The following is a 20,519-nucleotide window of genomic DNA, read 5'->3' on the forward strand; positions in this document are numbered from 1 at the left end:
ATTTCTTCTACATTTATTAGTTGGCATGCTTCTGTGAAGAAGTACATTTGCTCCCTGCTTTGTCTTTTTATTTTATTCTTTGCTATTATTGCTGTGGACTCAGGGATTTTTTTTTTTTTCTTTTAAGGATAGTTGATTTACAATATTGTATTAGTTTCAAATGTATAGCGTAGTGTTTCTGGTTTTTTTGAGGATTATATTCCATTAAAGGTTTTTACAAAACATTGGGTATAATTCTCAGGGATTCTTTTTTTATTCAATTTGTTATATTCCATTGTTTGTTCAATTGATGCTCATGTTTTAAAATTTGACCAGTGAGAGCCCCTTCAAGCTTGTTCTCATGTCATTTTGATATGTCTGTATCTGTTTTTGAGCACTTTCTTACGTTACAACATGATGCTTTAGGCTCACTTTTTACTTTCTTTGCTGTGGTCTGGAATTATCTGTTTCCCCAAGAATTCCTGTTCCATTTTAGCAGGGAATGATATTAGAAAATAAAATTTGGGTGCTGAGGATGCTTCTTTTCTACCAGAGTGTCACTGCTTCTAGAGTCTCAGTGGACAAAGCTAGAGACACAATATGTGTGTGTATGTATGTATGTGTATGTATATATACTTATATATAATTTATTTATTTTTAATAGAAACATGAGTTCATAGTACTACTTTCTAATCTCCAAAGGTTCTCTTTCTCCTTATTCCACTCTGTGTTTGTGTTTCTCTTTTCTCATGGTAGGATCCCTGGTTCCCTAAAGGTTTCAGTATATTTATATTTACTTATTTGTTCAGCCTTGTAACAATGAAATTGCTACACCATTATCTTTACCAGCAACCAACCTAAGTAAAGTTGCAGGTATTTCTTTGCATTTCCTTTTGTCCATAGAATTTCATTTAAAATTGTTTTGAATTTTACTGAATCAGGAAGAAATAGAAAATATGAACAGACCAATCACCAGTAATGAAATTGTATCAATAATTTAAAAAGTCCCAACAAACAAAAGTATAGGACCAGATGGCGTCACAGGAGAATCCTACCAAACATTTAGAGAAGAATTAACACCTATCATTCTCAAACCATTCCAAAAAATTGCAGAGGAAGGAACACTTCTGAACTCATTCTTTGAGGCCAGCGTTACCTTGATACCAAAATCAAACAAAGACAACACAAAAAAAGAAAATTACAGACCAATATCACTGATGAACCTAGATACAAAAATTGTCAACAAAACGTTAGCAAATTGAATTCACTAATACATTAAAAGGCTAATACACCATGATCAAGTGGAGTTTTATGTCAGAGATGCAAGGGTGGTTCCACATCTGAAAATCAACCAGTGTTATACACATTAACAAATTCAAGAGTAAGAGTTATATGATCATTTCAACAGATACAGAAAAAGCATTTGACAAAATTCAATGCCGATTTATGATAAAAAGCTCTCCACAAAGTGGGTATAGAGGGAACATACCTCAACATAATAAAGGTCATATACGATAAACCTGCAGGTAACAACATGATGGTGAAAAGCTGAAAGCATTTCCTCTAAGATCAGGAACAAGGTAAGCATGTCTACTTTTGCCATTTTTATTCACCATAGTATTGGAAGTTCTAGCCACAGCAAACAGAAAAGAAAAAGAAATAAAAGGAATCCAAATTGGAAAGGAAGAAGTAAAACTCTCACTGTTTGCAGGTGACATGATACTATAAATAGAAAATTCTAAAGACATCACCAAAAAACTACTAGAGCTCATTATTGAATTTGGTAAAGATTCAGGATAAAAAATTATTATACAGAGATCTGTTGCATTTCTATACACGAACAACAAACTGTGAAAACAATCCTATTTACCATTGCATCAAAAAGAATAAAATACTAGGAGTAAACCTAACTAAGGAGGTAAAAGATTTGTATTTAGAAAACTATAAGACACTAATGAAAGAAATTGAAGACAATACAGACACAAAGAGATACTGTGTTCATGAATTAAAAGAATTAATGTTGTTAAAATGATTGTACCACCCAAGGCAGTGTACAGATTCAGTGCAGTCTCAAGATACCAGTGGCATTTCTCACAGAATTGGAACAAATAATTTTAAAATTTGTATGGAAATAGAAAAGACCTTAAATGGCCATAACAAAGAAGAAGAGAAAGAAGAACAAAGCTGTAGGTATCATGTGCCCTGATTTCAAACCATACTACAAAGCTACAGCTATCAAAACAGTATGGTACTGGCATGAAAACAGACACATAGATCAATGGAACAGAACAGAGAGCCCAGAAATGAATTCATATGTATATGGTCATTTAACCTATGACAAAGGAGACAAGCATATTCAGTGAGGGAAATACAATCTCTTCAGTAAATGGTGTTGGGAAAATTGGACAGCTATATGCAAAAGAGTCAAACTGGACTACTCTCTAATACCATGTACAAAAGTAAATTCAAAATGAATTAAAGACTTAAATGTAAGACCTGAAACCATAAAACTTCTAGAAGAAAACATAGTATGCTCTTTGACATTGGTCTTAGTAATGTTTTTTGAATATATTCCCTCAGGCAAGGGAAACAAAAGCAAAAATAAATGGGATTATGTTAAACTAAAAAGCTTTTTCACAGTGAAGGAAACTATCAACAAAATGAAAAGGCTGCCTACTGAATGGGAGAAGATATTTGCAAATGCTCTATCAGATTAGGGGTTAATATCCAAAATGTAAAAGAACTCATACAGCTCAATGTAAAAAAACACAAACAGCCCAGTTGAAAAATGGTCAGAGGATCTGTAGACATTTTTCCAAGGAAGACCTATAGATGGCCAAGAGGCACAGGAGAGATGCTCAGCATTGTTAATCATCAGGGAAATGCATATCAGAACCACAATGAGATATCACCTCACACACAATAGCCATTATCAGAGACAACAAATAACAAGTGTTGGCGAGGATGTGGAGAAAAGAGAACCCTTGTGTACTGTTGGTGGCAATAGAGATTGGTGCAGCCACTAAAGAAAACAGTATGGAGAGTCCTCAAAAAATTAAAAATAGAACCACCATATGCTCCAGCAATCGCACTCCTGGGTATTTACATGAGGAAAATGAAAACACTTGAGATACGTGCACCCTTATGTTCACTGTGGCATTATTTGCAATAGCCAAGATATGAAAGGAACTGAAGTTCCCATCAGTTGATGAATGGATAAAGAAGATGTGATATATAAATACATATAATGGAAAATTACTCAGCCATAACAAAGAATGAAGTCTTGCCATTTGCAACAATATGGATGGACCTAGAAGGTATTAATGCTAAGTGAAATAAATCAGACAAAGACAGATACTGTATGATTTCATTTATATATGGAATCTTAAAAAAAAAAAAAAGAACAAACACAACAAAACAGAAACAGAGTTTTACATACAGAGAATAAACAGGTGGTTGCCAGAGAGGAGAGGTTGAGGGGGAAGGAAAGAAACAGGTGAGGTGCTGGGCAAATTGGACAGCTACATGTCAAAGAATGAAATTAGAATACTTCCTGACAGCACACACAAAAATAAACTCAAAATGGATTAAAGACCTAAATGTAAGGCCAGACACTATAAAACTCTTAGAGGAAAACATAGGCAGAACACTCTATGACATACATCAAAGCAAGAACCTTTTTGACCCACCTCCTGGAATCATGGAAATAAAATCAAGAATAAACAAATGGGACCTAATGAAACTTAAAAGCTTTTGCACAGCAAAAGAAAGCATAAACAAGACAAGAAGGCAACCCTCAGAATGGGAGAAAATACTTTCCAACGAAGCAACGGTCAAAGGATTAATCTCCAAATTATACAAGCAGCTCATGCAGCTTAATACCAAAAAAGCAAATAACCCAGTCCACAAATGGGCGGAAGACCTAAATAGACATTTCTTGAAAGAAGACGTGCAGATGGCTAACAAATACATTAAAAGATGCTCAACATCACTAATCATTAGAGACATGCAAGTCAAAGTCACAATGAGGTATCACCTCATACCGATCAGAATGGCCATCATCAAAAAATCTAGAAACAATAAATGCTGGAGAGGGTGTGAAGTAAAGGGAACCCTCCTGCACTGTTGGTGGGAATGTAAGTTGGTACAGCCACTATGGAAAACAGTCTGGAGGTTCCTTAAAAAACTAAAAATGGAACTACCACATGACCCAGCAATCCCACTCCTGGGCATATACCCAGAGAAAACCATAATCCAAAAAGAAACATGTACGACAGTGTTCATTGCAGCACTATTTACAGTAGCCAGGACATGGAAGCAACCTAAATGACGAATGGATAAAGAAGATGTGGCACATATATACAATGGACTATTACTCAGCCATAAAAAGGAATGCTGTTGAGTTATTTCTAGTGAGGTGGTTGGAGCTAGAGACTGTCACACAGAGCGAAGTAAGCCAGAAAGAGAAAAACAAATACCGTACGCTAACTCATATATATGGAATCTAAAAAAATGGTACTTATGAACCCAGTGACAGAGCAAGAATAAAGATGCAGATGTAGAGAATGGATCTGAGGACACGGTGTGGGGGGGGGGGCAAAGAGGAAACTGGGACAAAATGAGAGAGTAGCATTGACATATATACACTACCAAAAGTGAAATAGATAGCTAGTGGGAAATTGCTACATAACATAGGGAGATCAGCTGATGATGGATGATGACTTAGAGGGCTGGGATAGGGAGGGTGGGAGGAAGTCACGGGAGGGAGGGGATATGGGGATAGATGTAGAAATACAACTGATTTACTTTGGTGTATAGCAAAAACTGGCACAACAGTGTAAAGCAATTATATTCCAATAAAGAGCTTAAAAAAGAAACAAACAGGTGAGGGAGATTAAGAGGTACAAACTCCAGTTGCAAAAAAGTAAATGAGTCAGGGGTTTGAAATGTACGGTGTTGGGAGTATGGTCAGTAATTGTGTGATATCTTTGTATGATGACAGATCTTAACTAGATTCATTGTGGTGATAGTTTCAAATGTATAGGAATATCAAATCACTTTGTTGTGTAACAGGAACTAACATAGTGTTATAGGTCAATTATACTTCAAAAACAGCCTCAGGAAAAGAGATCAGATTTTTGGTTACCGGAGATGAGGGGGTCAGGGTTGGGGGAATTGGATAAAGGGAGTCAAAAGGTACAAACTTCCAGTTATAAATAAGTACTAGGGATGTACTATACAACATGATTAATAAAATTAATAGTGCTGTATGTTTTTTTTTTGTTTGTTTGTTTTTTGGGGGTACACCAGGTTCAATCAACTGTTTTTATACACATATCCAGTGCTGTATGTTTTATATGAGTTGAGTAACTCGTAAGAGTTCTCATCATAAGAAAAATAATTTTTTTCTATTTAATTTTGTATCTATATGATATGATGGGTGTTCACTAAACTTACTCTGATAATCACTTCATGATATATATCAAATCATTATGCTGTACACCTTAAACTTGTACAGTGCTGGATATTATATCAATAAAACTGGAAGAAAAAATTTGTAATGTATCAACTTAAGTATGGATGGTACTTAAACAATTTACCTTAAGTAATTAAAAATTTTAGATGGAGAACCTCTTTTCTACTTGCTAATTTTCTTTTAAAAATTATTTTATCTAGTAGTCAGATTTTGTTGTGATATAGCGTTTTGTTATTTTTTACTGAATCCTGTTTCAGTAGAGTAGTTGCAAATGTCCTGAGGAATAGTTTTGCCACTACAATAGAGATATAATTCAAACTGAGTCATATTAAAATTTCATATTAATTTTAGGGCAGCTCAAGTGGAATTACTGGAATTACTGCTTTGGGGAAAACTTTATTTTAGGCAGAGATACTGATGTTGAAAGACAGGAGGAAAAAAATAGAACTGACGTATTAGATGTGAAGATAAGTTAAATAAAAAAAAATTAGAGAATAAAAGCTACAACTGGAATATTAGTTCTTATAAGCAATCATTTAATTTCATTATGAGCTTCTTGGCAGCTTTGTTAAAAGAGGAAATATTCAGTGTGATGACTTTTATTGTTTAAGAAAACTAAGTTTTTTATTATTAAATTATGGGAGGAATTTTATTGTGGGAATCCTCTGTTGTTGCAGTAAATGTTCACGTGTTTCTTGCATGATTATTTTAGTGCTGTTGAATACATAAAATTAAATCATAGTTTAAATAAGGCCTTTCTGTTGTTTTCTGATCTTTTGAGAATTAAATTAAGGAAATGTAAGGAAATCAGTAGTTAACATGGACCCTGACAGATGGAGATACATTCTTATGTTGCAGCACCATAGCTCTAGAGGTCTATTTGAAACTTGATTGTTAGTGATATACAGTTATTAGTTGGTTCAGGTGTGCTGGAGGGTAATAAATGTTCTTTGGTTTTATTCTCTGAATACCAAAGTGTAGATGTTTTATGGTATTTATTAAAGAAAGAATCATAGTTTTTTTGGTTCTGATGGGAGATCAAAGAAAGCACGCACTATTTCCATAACCTCAAAATAGCTTATATTCCTTTATAAGTTTATTAGAAAATTGTGCATATAAGAAAGAACTTGAATACACATTTGAACACTTAGAGCATTTTTTTAAACACTAAATTGCGTTATTTGCATGATATTAAATTGTGCAAATCAGGAAGTTTTATCTTTGTATGTTTATTAGTACTTATAAAAGTCCTCGAGAATATGTTGGTATTGCTGTCCATCCTCAGTTTACAATTATAGTTTCCCCCAGTCCTGATTGACTTTAATTTTCTGATTTGATTTGATTTATGAATCATAAGGCTGGAAATACTCCACAGTATAACCTGGTTTTTTCCCTTTGGCCTCCAACAGGACTTCCAAAACAAAACAAAACCTAACCAGGACAGATGATTAACTCTATCTCCAGGGAAGTGTGTTGTAGAGTCCCTGATGATCCTTTGTCCTAGGGTTTGACAACATTTTTCATTATTATCTATTCAACCAAAATTCTTGCTGCTGTAAATATTTTCCTTGGTTTGTTCTTAGTGAAAATACAACATACTGTCATGATTATAGGAATGATACCCTCATTTACCTGTTCTTCCAAAAGACCTTTTCTTTTTCCATACAGTTTCCACTACTGTTACTAACCCAAGTTAATTTTAGATTCTATTGCTGAAAGCCTCAGTTTTGCCATTTATTGAGGTGCTAATTGAAATATTAATGTATTTAGAGCAGAAATGTCATTTTTTAGGAAATCTAGAGCAACAGCAAAGCTGAGGTCAGACTGCCATAAGGATGGACACCAAGGAAGCTGTGTTTGGGACAAAAAGAAATCAAGATAAGGTAGATTCCAAAGTAGAGAAAAGGATTGTACCCTGGGGGGAGGGGGTGGTAGGTCGCAGTGGGTTGTATGCCTCTAATGGCAAAGAATAGTTAGGTTTCTGAATAGGAAGCCACAGAAGGCTTATAGGAAATATTAAGAATTATGGATTTAACTGTTACTTTCCCTCTGAATATATAAGTTTTAGCTGACTTTTAGCTAGCAGAACACTTAATCATAAGGTTAAATATTTCAATAAGGTGGATCCTAATATTCTGGGCTAGTGTTTCCTGTCTGGATAGTTATGGAAGACACTGTTGGTTTAGTTGATAAAACCATTGTCAAAACCCAACTTCAATACTAATGCCTATTATTACTTGAAAGTTGAAAGGGAATCTCCGATTGAAGCATTAAACTGACAAATTGAGTATAGAACATTTAATTTTTCCTTTTCTTTTTGTGATGTAAAAGTTGTGTTTCTCTTCATAGCAACATGAACCGTGAAGACCGGAATGTGCTGCGTATGAAAGAACGGGAAAGGCGGAATCAAGAAATTCAGCAGGGCGACGACGCCTTCCCACCTAGCTCTCCTCTCTTTGCTGAGCCATACAAAGTTGTAAGTTGTCCTTTGAATGTTTTTACCCCTATAACGTGACATTTTTTGCTTTTAAAATGTTTAAATGTGAGTTTTTATGTTAGAAAGTTATGTTAGACCTTTTAACATTTTTTCCTTTCCTCATAATAGAATGTACTTTTTTGATGTAAACGTTTCATTGCAGTGTAACATACATACAGAAACGTATACAAAATAAATGTTATAGATGAAAGAATTTTCACCACATGAGCAACTTCACATAATTAGTACCCAAATCAAGAAATACAGCATCACCAGTGCCCTAAAGTCATCCTCACTACCCCCCACCCCCACCGCTATCCTGTACTCTTGAAGTATGGTCTGGATCAGCTCAAACATTCATATCTTTTTTCCTGGCTCTGCCACTAACCCTGGGCAGGCATTTCACCTTTCTGAGCCTTGAACTAAATTAAAAGTTTGTGAATCAATACATATCATCTACTGTTTCCTAGACTGTTTGGGTATAACATCAGTCAAAGACAAATATATTTCATAGATTCTTTTGTTTCTCCCTATTTCTTGCCATTTGCTTACTTAGTTTACTAAGTTTCAGTGACTATTAGTAAGTTTGAATAAATGTGTCTTCAGTATCAATCTGGTTCTTTTTCTGTTATCATATACTAAATTCTCTGATTTTCTTTCTATATGTTTAATGCTTAATTAACAATATCAAATTTAGATTAAAGCATGTTTTCAGACATCTTCAATAAATTAAATTGTTTTTGGTTTATTTAAACTATCATTGTACTTGATTTGGGATTACGGAAAACACTGAATCTGATGACGCTAAGGCAGCTGTAGTGGCCACAAATGTCTCTCTAATGTTTGATTTGGCTTTGGATTTCATTGGAAGTATTATAATTTAAAGGCTTATACTGTGTATAATAGCTGTAATACTGTGTATTGCAGCACTAGTGACCATTGTTGGCTTTATAGTATGAGATTGAGAGTGTGTTAGACTTTTTTCTGATGAAATACAAATGTAACAACATATCCTGGGTTTACCCTTATAACATTTGGTATTTGTATAAACCATTTGTGAGATCTATAAAAAGCCATTTATTCAGAACTTTTAAGGATTGTTCAATGAAGGGCAGTTATACTGACATCATTTATGAGTGTAACACAGAACTTTAGGATTAAAGACAAATTTTGAAGAAAAAAAACAGGAGTTTGGTCCAGAATCTTTGAATCATACTACCATTTATTTTGTAATTACGTTGCAATGAATTGCATTTGATTTCTGATCTTAATGTTGTCACTAAATTGCTGTAGATTTACCTCTCAGACTGATTTTCAAATAATCTAAAGTCATCACTGATTCATACCAACCTCAAAATAAATAGTGGTGGTTCAGGCTTTTCTGTTTGTTTATTTTAAAGTCTTAATTTCCTTTTTAATGTAATCAGTTAATTTTTTTTCTTTCATGTATATGAATGTGGAAGAGTCCTAAAGTTTGTAGATATCTTGGACCTTATTATTCAAAAATAAATCTTGAAACTTAAAGTATATACTGTTGACTTCAAAAGTGAGGGTATTTGATGGTCAGAATTAATAGCCAAGATTTAAAACTTTATCAGTGGATTTTCCATGCTTAATTTGTTGCTTAATTTGTTGTTGACTTTCATTAATGTGATGAGTCACAGTAACAGAAAGAACTAAAAAAACAGTCAATTAGGTATAACTTGTTTCACTAAATTTTTATTTCTGCTTCTAACTATAACATTGAATTATAAGGAATATGATGTTTTCCTAGACTGCAAAAATATGAGTATTGGCTAATCTGCTGACTTGGAACTTAATTACATAAAGGCATAATTACTTTTCCTGCTCTTTAAAAGATTTTTACTACTGTTCCAATATATTTATTGGTGAAATTTGTATTTTTAAAAAATCTCTTTCAGTCTATTGTATATATTTATCAGTGTCCTCTAGGATGTTTGTGTTTTAACATGAAGGTTTTTCACTTTCAGTTCATTTTTTTCACCATAAAAAAATATGTATTTGGAATTTGCTTTGAGATTTTAACCTTAAGATATGAGATGAGACCTCCTTTTGAAAAGTGCCTTTCCATTTGAAGTTTGTAAAGGTAGTTTAGAAGCATCCTTTAATTCTAGTTATGCTAATTTTATAATTTAATTTTCATTTTTTTTTGTAGACTAGCAAAGAAGATAAGCTCTCAAGTCGTATTCAGAGTATGCTTGGAAACTACGATGAAATGAAGGATTTCATAGGAGACAGATCTATACCAAAGCTTGTTGCAATTCCCAAGCCTACAGTACCGCCAACAGCAGATGAAAAATCTAACCCAAATTTCTTTGAACAGAGACATGCGAGCTCTCATCAGAGTAGCAAATGGACTCCAGTAGGACCTGCACCCAGCACTTCTCAGTCTCAGAAACGGTCTTCAGGCTTACAGAGTGGACACAGTAGCCAGCGGGCCAGTGCAGGTGCCAGTGGTGGCACTAATAGTAGTGGCCAGAGGCATGACCGTGACTCATACAGCAGTGGTGGGAGCAGTAGCCGGAAAAAAGGCCAGCATGGATCAGAACACTCCAAGTCACGCTCTTCCAGCCCTGGAAAACCCCAGGCTGTTTCTTCATTAAGCTCCAGTCATTCCAGGTCTCATGGGAATGATCACCATAGCAAGGAACATCAGCGTTCCAAATCACCTCGGGACCCTGATGCAAACTGGGATTCTCCTTCCCGTGTACCGTTTTCAAGTGGGCAGCACTCAAATCAGTCTTTCCCACCTTCATTGATGTCAAAGTCCAGCTCAATGTTACAGAAACCCACTGCCTATGTGCGGCCCATGGATGGACAGGAATCCATGGAACCAAAGCTGTCCTCTGAACACTACAGCAGCCAATCTCATGGCAACAGTATGACTGAACTGAAGCCCAGCAGCAAAGCACATCTCACCAAGCTGAAAATACCTTCCCAACCGTTGGATGTAAGTGGCACCTTTAGAGCTTTTTAACGTTGTAACTATATGAAGCAGTTTACCCTGAAATTATGATTGAACTTGAACTCTTTGTCTTAATAGTAAGGAATGTAAAAGTTTAAGGAAAGACTTGTGATTGACTCCCAAGTGAATCAATCCATAGATCTCTTAGCTACCCTTCTTGAGCAGTAGAGAAAATGTTAGTCATTCTCAAATATGAAAATGATAAGTCAGTTATAGAATTAAAATATGGTGTGTCAATACCTTAGATTTCCTCATTTTGATTTTATAGAGTAATACAGCTTCTGCTCTTTTGTTTTAAAAAAAAGTTACTTCTGTTCTCATTGTGATACTCATCAGTGAGATGTGGGCATGCTTCATTGTGGTGAATGTTGGAACTTTTTTGGGTGCATGGAGATGGTAATGTTTTATAGTTTGGATGCCATGATCCTTTTCTGTGATTACACTTAAAGGTTTGAGGCAGCTGCTCCAGGCATAGTGGTGGTTTGAAATTTACAGTATTTATAACTACATACCAAAACATGCTATTCAGAATAACCAAAGAAGTGAGCATTCGTTGTGAAATGGCTGAAATTTTATCTTTCAGTCATTTTTGCAATAAAAAATTTTTTAAGTAATATCAGTAGCTGAAAATCATAGCTCATAGCTTAAAATGGTGAGGGGAAGGATTAGGGATAGGTAAAATGCTTTGAGGACATTTGAAAATCTTTCTTGTGGCCTTGGGAAACTCATTGTTTGTGGCATTTGTCATGTAATTACTCCTCTTTAAGAGAACAGTAAAAGTAAATCTTTCTTCAAACAATATAACATGATGCTTAGAGTTAGACTTCACTGTAGGTCTCCAGTTCCTGTTTGTGCTTCAGAATAAACTTAGCTTTCATGATTTAAGAAATATTATGGAAAATGTTCATCGAGTTCCAGACAAATAATCTTTCAATGATATTAGTTTTATTCTGTTTGTTTATGTGAAATGATGATCTCAGTCCAAGGTATATTTTGTATGTAAATCAACTTTTAAATTTTTGACAAATTGGTCACCTGAAAAAACTGCATTTAAAAAAAATTTATTTTTATTTATTGGCTGCTTTGGGTCTTCATTGCTGTGCGCAGGCTTTCTCTAGTTGCAGAGAACAGGGGCTACTTTTTTTTTGGAGGGGGGGGCTTTGTTTGGTCCTTGTTGCTGTGACCAGACCTTCTCTAGTTGCAGCAAGCGAGGGGCTACTCTTTGTTGTGGTGCACCGGTTTCTCACTGTGGCGGCCTCTTGCTGTGAAGCATGGGCTCTAGGGGCTTAGGCTTCAGTAGTTGTGGCACGAGGGATGCGTAGTTGTGGTTCATGGGCTCTAGAGCACAAGCTCACTAGTTGTGGCACACGGGCTTAGTTGCTCCATGGCATGTGGGATCTTCCAGACCAGGGATTGAACCCGCATCCCCTGCATTGGCAGGCGGATTCTAAACCACTGCGCCACCAGGGAAGTCCCAAGATAAGATTTCCTAAAAAAAATTTTTTTAAGTATAAAGTTCTTCCAGTCATGTATAGTTTGGTAATTAAAGTTTTTTTAGTGCTTGAAAATTTGTATTTAAGGAAATTAGTCCAAAGATTCTAATTAGTGTTCTTAGAGTAGTGGGATACTAAATATGCCTTTAATTTTAATTTCATTTCTAATAATGTTAAATCTGCAACAAATGATAAAAACCTAATACGAAATGACTTCAAATCTAATGTATGTTTCTTTTCCTCTTTCTTTAGGCATCTGCTTCTGGTGATGTGAGCTGTGTGGATGAAATTCTTAAAGTAAGTTTTTTAAAAAATAGTTTGTTTCTTTAATTGTGATGCTTTGCTACCCTCTTACCCTCCTTACCCCTGTATTTCACAAAGTATCTGAAACTGCAGCAGATTGCTTACATGTATAACCTGATTATGTCTATCAAAAATAACTGACTCAGTTCTGCTTATATTCATACTTAAGTTCTGAATCACTTGGTTTGTTTACTGTTTGCCCTCAAAAAGCTGGGGTTTTTTGGTTGTGTTTTGTTTGTAAATAAAAACAAATTCTAGTCTTAACAGTTTGCTTTGAAAAGAGGAAGAAACCAAATATAAACTGTACCTTCTCAGGTTTATCAGTTAATAATTTGAAGTGCTAAAAATCTCAGTAGTTACCAGTCAAACCATTGTGTTGAAATAGCTTGCTTTGTAGTTCATTTGTATATACTGGTCAAATACTACCATGAAAGATCTTCTCTGAATACTACACATTTTGAGTGTTTAATGGATTATGTTTAAATTTGACACATGACCAGAGTACATTCTTCTGTTGGGAAAAGAAAACGTTGTCTGTTGGAAAAAGAGAAAGTCCAGTCAATTGATGAGTGACAGTGACTGCTTTTGGCTCAATAGAGAAAAACCATCAGTCACATATTAATTGTACTTTTTGTATACATTCTTGAATTTTTGTGTCTGTACTTGTATTTCACTATGGATACTTTTAGAAAGACTACTTGCGTTGGCTGCTTCTACTTTATTTTCTCTTTCCTTCCTTTTAGCCTGCTAAAATCTCTCTTTTACCTCTACCATTCTGCTGAACTTGTCCTCTACCATTCTGCTGAACTTGTCCCTCCAGGGTCATTATCTTCCATGTGCTTAGGGGGTTCATTTGAGTTCTTTACTCTCTATGCTGTTTTAAAGAATTTTTATTTTTTTCCTTCAGGAAACATCATTCTTCCTTTCTTGACTGTTATTATGCTTCATTGTTTTTATTTTCCACACACCTTTCTTGTCTCACATTCTCTACCCTTTGGGAACACTTGTGTCTTCTCTTATCTCTTAAATAAGGGTGCACTTTCTAGCTGCTCCTCTTTTCTTTCTCCTCTTTGATGTGATTTTCTTCCATCCTTTGGGCTTTATCTGTTAGACAGCTATTCAGTCTTTCTCTCCTGCCTTGGCCTCCTTTGGGTTTTGGTTTTTGTCTCTTAACTGCTTTTTAGCTGGGTCTCCATTTGGATTTATCCCTGCTTCTTCAGACTCATATCTAAAGCCAAATTTATCAGACTTAACTTCTATTAGTAGTATCACCATTCTCCCTCGCTTATGAGTATAGAATCCTAATTATCTTTCAGTTCTCTCTCATGTTCTGTTTAATCACAAAACTTCAAGTAGACTTTGAAAATTCCTTGAAAATGTTCATTCTTTATTTCCATTTCTGCCGCTTTGAGCTTCAGTAATTGTAACATACAGTCCTCACTCTGCCTTTCTGTCTCCAGAGTCTCTCTGCTCATCTGTCTTCTGTATTGCTACCAGATTCTTTGCTTTAATCCTTTGTGTTTATAGATTTCCTTCTTAGAAGTTTTCAGTGGCTCTCTAAGACGCCTAGAAAGAATAGTGTGCAAATTTAACATTTTAAATGTTAGGCTGTCCACAGGCAAGTTTTAACCTCTTCCACTACTGATTGTCCACTTTTGCCAAACTGGTTTCCCTAAGCCATACACTTTCTTGCTCTTTCATCGTTCTAAAGTAAACTTTAATTTACAAAGGAGAAATGTGTTTCTCCTTCTTCTTCAGTTATATATGGATTCTGTTTTTTCTTAGAATCCCACTGAAATCCTTATTCTCCCTGTATCAGGCCATCAGACCACAGCGATAACTCATATCGCATTAATTTTCCAGTTGCTGCGCACATAAAAAGTTCAAGGGAGCATGTATCTTTACTCCTAAATCCTCAAAAATGCATGGCACTTTAATATCTGGAAGAAATCTTAAATTTTCTTATATTTAATTATCTCTTTGATGTTACTATTTATTCTACATTTTATGTATATGCAGGACTTGTATCATGGCCTTGGGTGTAATAGGTGCTCAGTCTTTTGACAGTAGGGAGTTAAATAGATTTTCTATTGAGAGTATTTTGGCATTTGAGGTGTAAAATGCCAACATTGAAAACCTGGGGCATATGAGTTTCTGTTTCTTTTCCCTTCCCTATGTGCAGCGTGCAAGGAAGTTCAGGTCCACATTCGCTTCGTGTTTTCTTGATATTGTTTTTGGGAACCCCATCACAAACTTAAAGGAAAAAAAGTTTTTTTAATCTAAAAGTAACATGTTTATTATAAAAAACAATTTATTAATTCAGAGCTTACTAATTGAGTACCTGCTGTGTGTTAAGCACAGGTGTATAGTGGTGATAATAGTGATAGTGTTGCACTCTTTGAGCTGACATTCTTGAGCAGGATGTAGGAAATAACCAACTATATACAATTACTTCAGAAAGTGAAATGGTATTAAAAAATAAAGCATTGTAAGAGGATAAAGAGCAAGTTTAGTGCAGGTGGCTGTTTTAAGCGATTCAAGTGATAGAAGCTGTATCAAGTGCTCTTGTTTCTTCTTCCTTCAGTCATTCTGTTGTCCAAAGGTAGCCACAGTTAACTGTCTTCCAGAGATTTTTTCATAGATAAGCATTTATGAGGACATACACTATGATGTGTATTTGCCACTTAACAATAACTGGATATCATTTCATTCCAGTAGGTAACTTTCTCATTTTTCTGTCTGCTCGGTGTTCCATTGTATGCACGTATGGTAATTTAATTAATCCTGTGTTGTTGGATATTTGGGTCGTTTTCATTTTTTAAGTGTGAATCTATTGAACATATATCTTTACATAACTGTGTGGATATAGCTATAGGGTAAATTCCTAAAAGTTATACCACCTTTAAATTATTGTATTTTCTCAGTCTAGTTGATGGCTTACTTTGAACTAAATGCCAGAGATAAAACACTCCCTCCTTATTCTAAGTCTGGTAGCTCTCTGTCTCCTACTTCTGTAACATATACATTGTGATTGTATCCAGACATCCACGTGGACATACTTGGCATATGATTAGACAGAAGGCATTGAATGAAATCAGACCTGTGGCCTTTCTTGTCTGTCTTCCTCCTTGTGTGCTTTTGATAGTTCTCTTCTGATTTCCTCCACCTGACCAAAATTTCCTATCAGTGAATGGGCTCTGTAGCCAGACTACCTAGTATCAAATTCTGTGTCCATTACTTACTAAACGTGTGACCTTGAGTAAATAAATCTCTGTGCTTTAGTTTTGTCCTGCGTAGTCAGGATAATAATGGTGTCTACATCATAATGTCATTATGACTACTAATTGAGTAACAGACTTGTAAAATAGCACAGTATCTGGCCCACTAAAGGTACACAGTAAATGCTGGCTGCGTTTCTTACTGTTATCCCCTTCTTTCCACTGCCATAGCAAGCTCTTCCTCGGTAGCATTTTAGTATGTGCCTTGTATTTGATTACTGGCTCATTTCTATAACTATTCACAGGTCTTATCATCTTAACTCTAAGCTCCTTGAAGCCAGAGAGTGTAAACTCTCTTCCTATTATCTACCCCATAGTGCCTTGCACACATTGTGCTTAATTAATATGTATTGATTAAGTATGTATACTTTTGGAGGAGCAGTTACAAAACCAGCGTTTATAGTACAAATCTGGTTTTTAGCTGTGTAATTTTATCCTTGACCTGCTTGAAAACAAACTGTAATAATTACATTTCAGGAGATGACGCATTCATGGCCTCCCCCTCTAACGGCTATTCATACACCATGCAAAACAGAACCTTCCAAATTTCCTTTTCCAACTAAGGTAAGTAAATAAAGTGTGTCTTTATACTGTAAGAAGACTGTAAATGGCTTGACTGAAATCATGTGAATTCAAAATTATCTTGCCATTCCTCTTCTAGTGGGAGATAGATACTAAATAAGTGAATAAATAGATAAGTTCCAATAGTGATAATTACTATGAAAAATAAAACAAGAACATAGAATCAAGATTGACTTGGATTGAGAGATACTTGGAAAATCTTTGAGCATTGAGACTTAGAAGTCATCAATGTTTGTTGAAAACTATTATGATAGTCTAGACCACTGATGGTAAGGGCTTCCCAAACTGTATGAGGAACACCTTTGCGGAGGACACAGCAACCATATTTACATCATGTGGTAAAGGTTCCTTAGACAGCAGTTCCAAGCTCATCTAAAATCAGCAGATTTGGTTTTTTTTACATTAATTTATACTTATACAAATAATGCAAAAATATGTTCTTGTGAAAGTTTGGGCAGGACCCCTATTTACTCTTTCCTATATTCTGTCTCCTTTATCACCAGAGATGCTTCATACATACCTTTACAAGTCTTTTCATATGCATTTACATACACATGTAATGTAATCATTACATAGAAACCTTTTCTCATTTGTTTAATTTCTGCACAGATACATTATTCTTTATTTTAATCAGTCAGCAATAGGTCTTAGAGACCTTTTTATGTTATTTTATATATATATGTATATATATGGGGGAGAGAATAGATATAGATAATATATTACATGTAGAGGTATTTCAGTTCTTTACTTGCATCCTATCTTACTTTAGCCATTTCCCGTTGGTATTTAACTTGTTGCCAAGTTTTCATTTCTGTAAACGTTGCTATAGTGGATAACTTTGTTCATACCTTCCTGTGTGCATATGAGTTTCTTTTGTGTAAAGAGCAACAAGTATAATTGTTGAATATTGAGAGTATACAGTTAATATGTACTCTCAAATTCCCTCCATAGTGATTGTACTAGTCAGTACTCCCACTTGTATTCCCTATTATTCCTTACATGCACACCACTGTTTGTGTTTAAGCACCAGTCTTTTGAGTAGGAAATGGCATTTCATTTCCTAGATTGCTAGTGAGGTTCATCATCTTTACACATTTGTCATCCATGTAACTTCTATGTAGATGAATTGGCCTATTTCCTCTGCCCTTTGGGCTATATCTTTCACTGAATGAGTTTTAGGAGAATTTCTTTTTTTATTTTGTGTTGTTTTGTTTGAATTCTGGATTTGAATAATTTATTCCACATACTGCAGATGTTTCTTCCAGTTAGAGCCCTTTTAAGTTTTATGGTCTAGAAGATTTTAGTTTTGAGGTATAAATTTATATTTCTTTTCTATAAAGCTTTTGCTTTTTAATGTCTTGTTAAAGAAGGCTTTTCCTTCTCCAGGATCATAAACATAGCTTCTTATTTTTCCTTTAATAGGAAAAATATTATTTTTCCGATTGCAGTTTTGTTTTCTTGTTTATAGTTAGCCTTATTTATTTATTTATTTTAAGTTTATTTATTTATTTATTGGCTGCATTGGGTCTTCATTGCTGCACACGGGCTTTCTCTAGTTGCAGTGAGCAGGGGCTACTGTTCGTTGCGGTGCGTGAACTCCTCATTGCAGTGGCTTCTCTTGCCGCGGAGCACAGGCTTTAAGTGCGTGGGCTTCAGTAATTGTGGCACACGGGCTCAATAGTTGTGGCTCACGGGCTCCAAAGTGCAGGCTCAATAGTTGTGGCACACGGGCTTAGTTGCTTCATGGCATGTGGGATCTTCCTGGAGCAGGGCTAGAACCCGTGTCCCCTGCATTGGCAGGCAGACTCTTAACCACTGCACCACCTAGGAAGCCCAGCCCAATTTATTTTTGTGAGTGATGTGAGGTAGAGATGAAACTTTCTACCTATATGTGTGCCATACCACTCTTTTACCTTTTACGCCAACTTTGTTTACACATTAAAAATGTGCATATATTTAATGTACAGCCTGAGTTTTTGATAGACATATGCATCCATGTAACCATCACATTAATCAAGAATTAGAACCTTTCTGTCACCTCATAAAGTTCCCTCAAGTTTCTTTCCCATCCACCTCACCTGCCGCCCCCCCCCCCCCCCCCCCCCCCGGCCACTGGCCCCACACAATTGCTGATCTCTTTTATGTCACTATAGGTAGGTTTTACTTTTTCTAGAATTTCATATAAACGTAATCCATACAGTGTATACTTTCTTGGCATTTACATTTGTGTTCTTTTGCTCAGTGTGTACTTTTGAAATTCTTCCATGTTCTTGAATGTATCAGTAATTTTTTCCTTTTTATTCATAGTTCATTTTTGTTTCTTTTGTACGAAAATACAAAGATTTATTTATCCATTTACCTGTTGGTGAATATTTGGGTTGTTTCTAGATTTGGGCTATTAAAAATTAAATATTTATGAACATTCACTAACAATTCTTTATGGGTGAATATTGAGTCATAGAAAAAAGTAGAATTGCTGGGTCATGTGTTAAGTGCATGTTAAATTGATTGTATCACACTCCTACCTTATCCCACTCTCATTTCCCAGCAGTGTATGATAGTTTCATTTGTTCTACATCCTTGCCTACATTTGGTATTGTTATTCTGTTTAGTTTTAGCCATTTTACTGGGCATGTAAATGTATCATGTTGGATTTAATTTGTATTTCCCTGACGACTAATAATGTTGAACCTCTTTATGAGCTTATTGACCATTCTTCTTTTTGAATTATTGGTTCAGATTTTTTGCCTTTGCCGTGTGTGTGTGTGTGTGTGTGTGTGTGTGTTGGGGGGTGGGGGTTGTACCAGAGTTGGGTGGGTGAGGGGGGTGGGGGTTGTGCCAGAGTTGAGTAGGTGATGTTTGTAGATTTTTGTTTTTGTTTTCTAATAATGTCTTTGGTTTGGTATCAGGATAGTGCTGGCTTCATAAAAGGAGCAAGGAAATGTTCCCTTCATCTCTTTTTTTAAATAGTTTGTGAAATAGTATTAATTCTTCCTTGTATGTTTAATATAATCCAACAGTGAAGCTGTCTGTACCCCTAGTGTTCTCTATTGGAAAGTTTTGTTTATTTATTTATTTATTGGCTACATTGGATCTTTGTTGCTGCACACAGGCTTTCTCTAGTTGTGGTGAGCAGGGGCTGCTCTTTGTTGTGGTGTTCGGGCTTATTGTAGTGGCTTCTCTTGTTGCGCAGCACAGGTTCTAGGCACACAGGCTTCAGTAGTTGTGGCACATGGACTCAGTAGTTGTAGCACACAAGCTTAGTTGCTCTGTGGCATGTGGGATCTTCCCAGACCAGGGATGAAACTCTTGTGTTCCCTGCATTGGCAGGCAGATTCTCAACCCCTGCGCCACCAGGGAGGTCATATTGGAAAGTTTTAAATTACAAATTAAGTTTCTTTATTAAATATAGAGCTATTCAGATTTTCTTTTTCTTCTTATGTCAGTTTTGGTAATGTTGTTCATTTCAGTCAGATTTATTGGTGCAGGATTATTTATAATCTATGCTTATTCTTTAATGTCAGTAAGATCTATAGTGAAGTCCTTTTTCCCCTGCCATTGTTGATTTGTAGTTTCTTTTTGTTTTCCTTGATTTGCCTAGCTAGACATCTATCAGTTTTATTGGTCATTTCCAAGAACCATATTTTAATTTTTTTCAGGTTTCTATTTCTTTGAGTTTTGCTTTTATTGTGATTATTTTCTTCTTTCTACTTATTTTGGGTTTCATTTGCTTTTCTCTTTTCTTAATTTGGAAGCTTAGATCATAGATTGTAAACATTTCTTGTTTTAAGTATTAAGTATAAGACTATCAGTTTCCCTCTATGCCCTGTTTTAAATGTATCCCACAAATTGTGATATATTGTGCTTTTATCATCATTCAGTGCAGAATATTTCCTAATTTCCTATGTGACTTCTTTGATCCCTGGGTTATTTAGAAATATGTAGT

General features: G+C 35.3%; 1 protein-coding gene across 4 annotated transcripts in view; it reads left to right on the forward strand.

The window, feature by feature from the left end:
- The window catches only part of AFF4 (ALF transcription elongation factor 4), a 97,593-nt gene that overhangs the window by 20,276 nt on the left and 56,798 nt on the right, over positions 1-20,519 (forward strand). For 2 of the 4 annotated variants that reach the window (XM_057735245.1, XM_057735237.1), the window contains exons 2-5: positions 7,805-7,931; positions 10,108-10,902; positions 12,663-12,707; positions 16,469-16,555. In XM_057735245.1, coding sequence (XP_057591228.1) covers positions 7,809-7,931; positions 10,108-10,902; positions 12,663-12,707; positions 16,469-16,555 — 1,050 coding nt within the window. In that variant the 5' untranslated portion in view covers positions 7,805-7,808. Of the gene's footprint in view, positions 1-7,246; positions 7,339-7,804; positions 7,932-10,107; positions 10,903-12,662; positions 12,708-16,468; positions 16,556-20,519 lie in introns of all 4 variants that reach the window. The other 2 variants (XM_057735227.1, XM_057735256.1) reach the window with 2 other exon arrangements.

This window comes from Hippopotamus amphibius, chromosome 1 (assembly GCF_030028045.1).
Source record: "Hippopotamus amphibius kiboko isolate mHipAmp2 chromosome 1, mHipAmp2.hap2, whole genome shotgun sequence".
Taxonomy (NCBI): Eukaryota; Metazoa; Chordata; class Mammalia; order Artiodactyla; family Hippopotamidae; genus Hippopotamus; species Hippopotamus amphibius.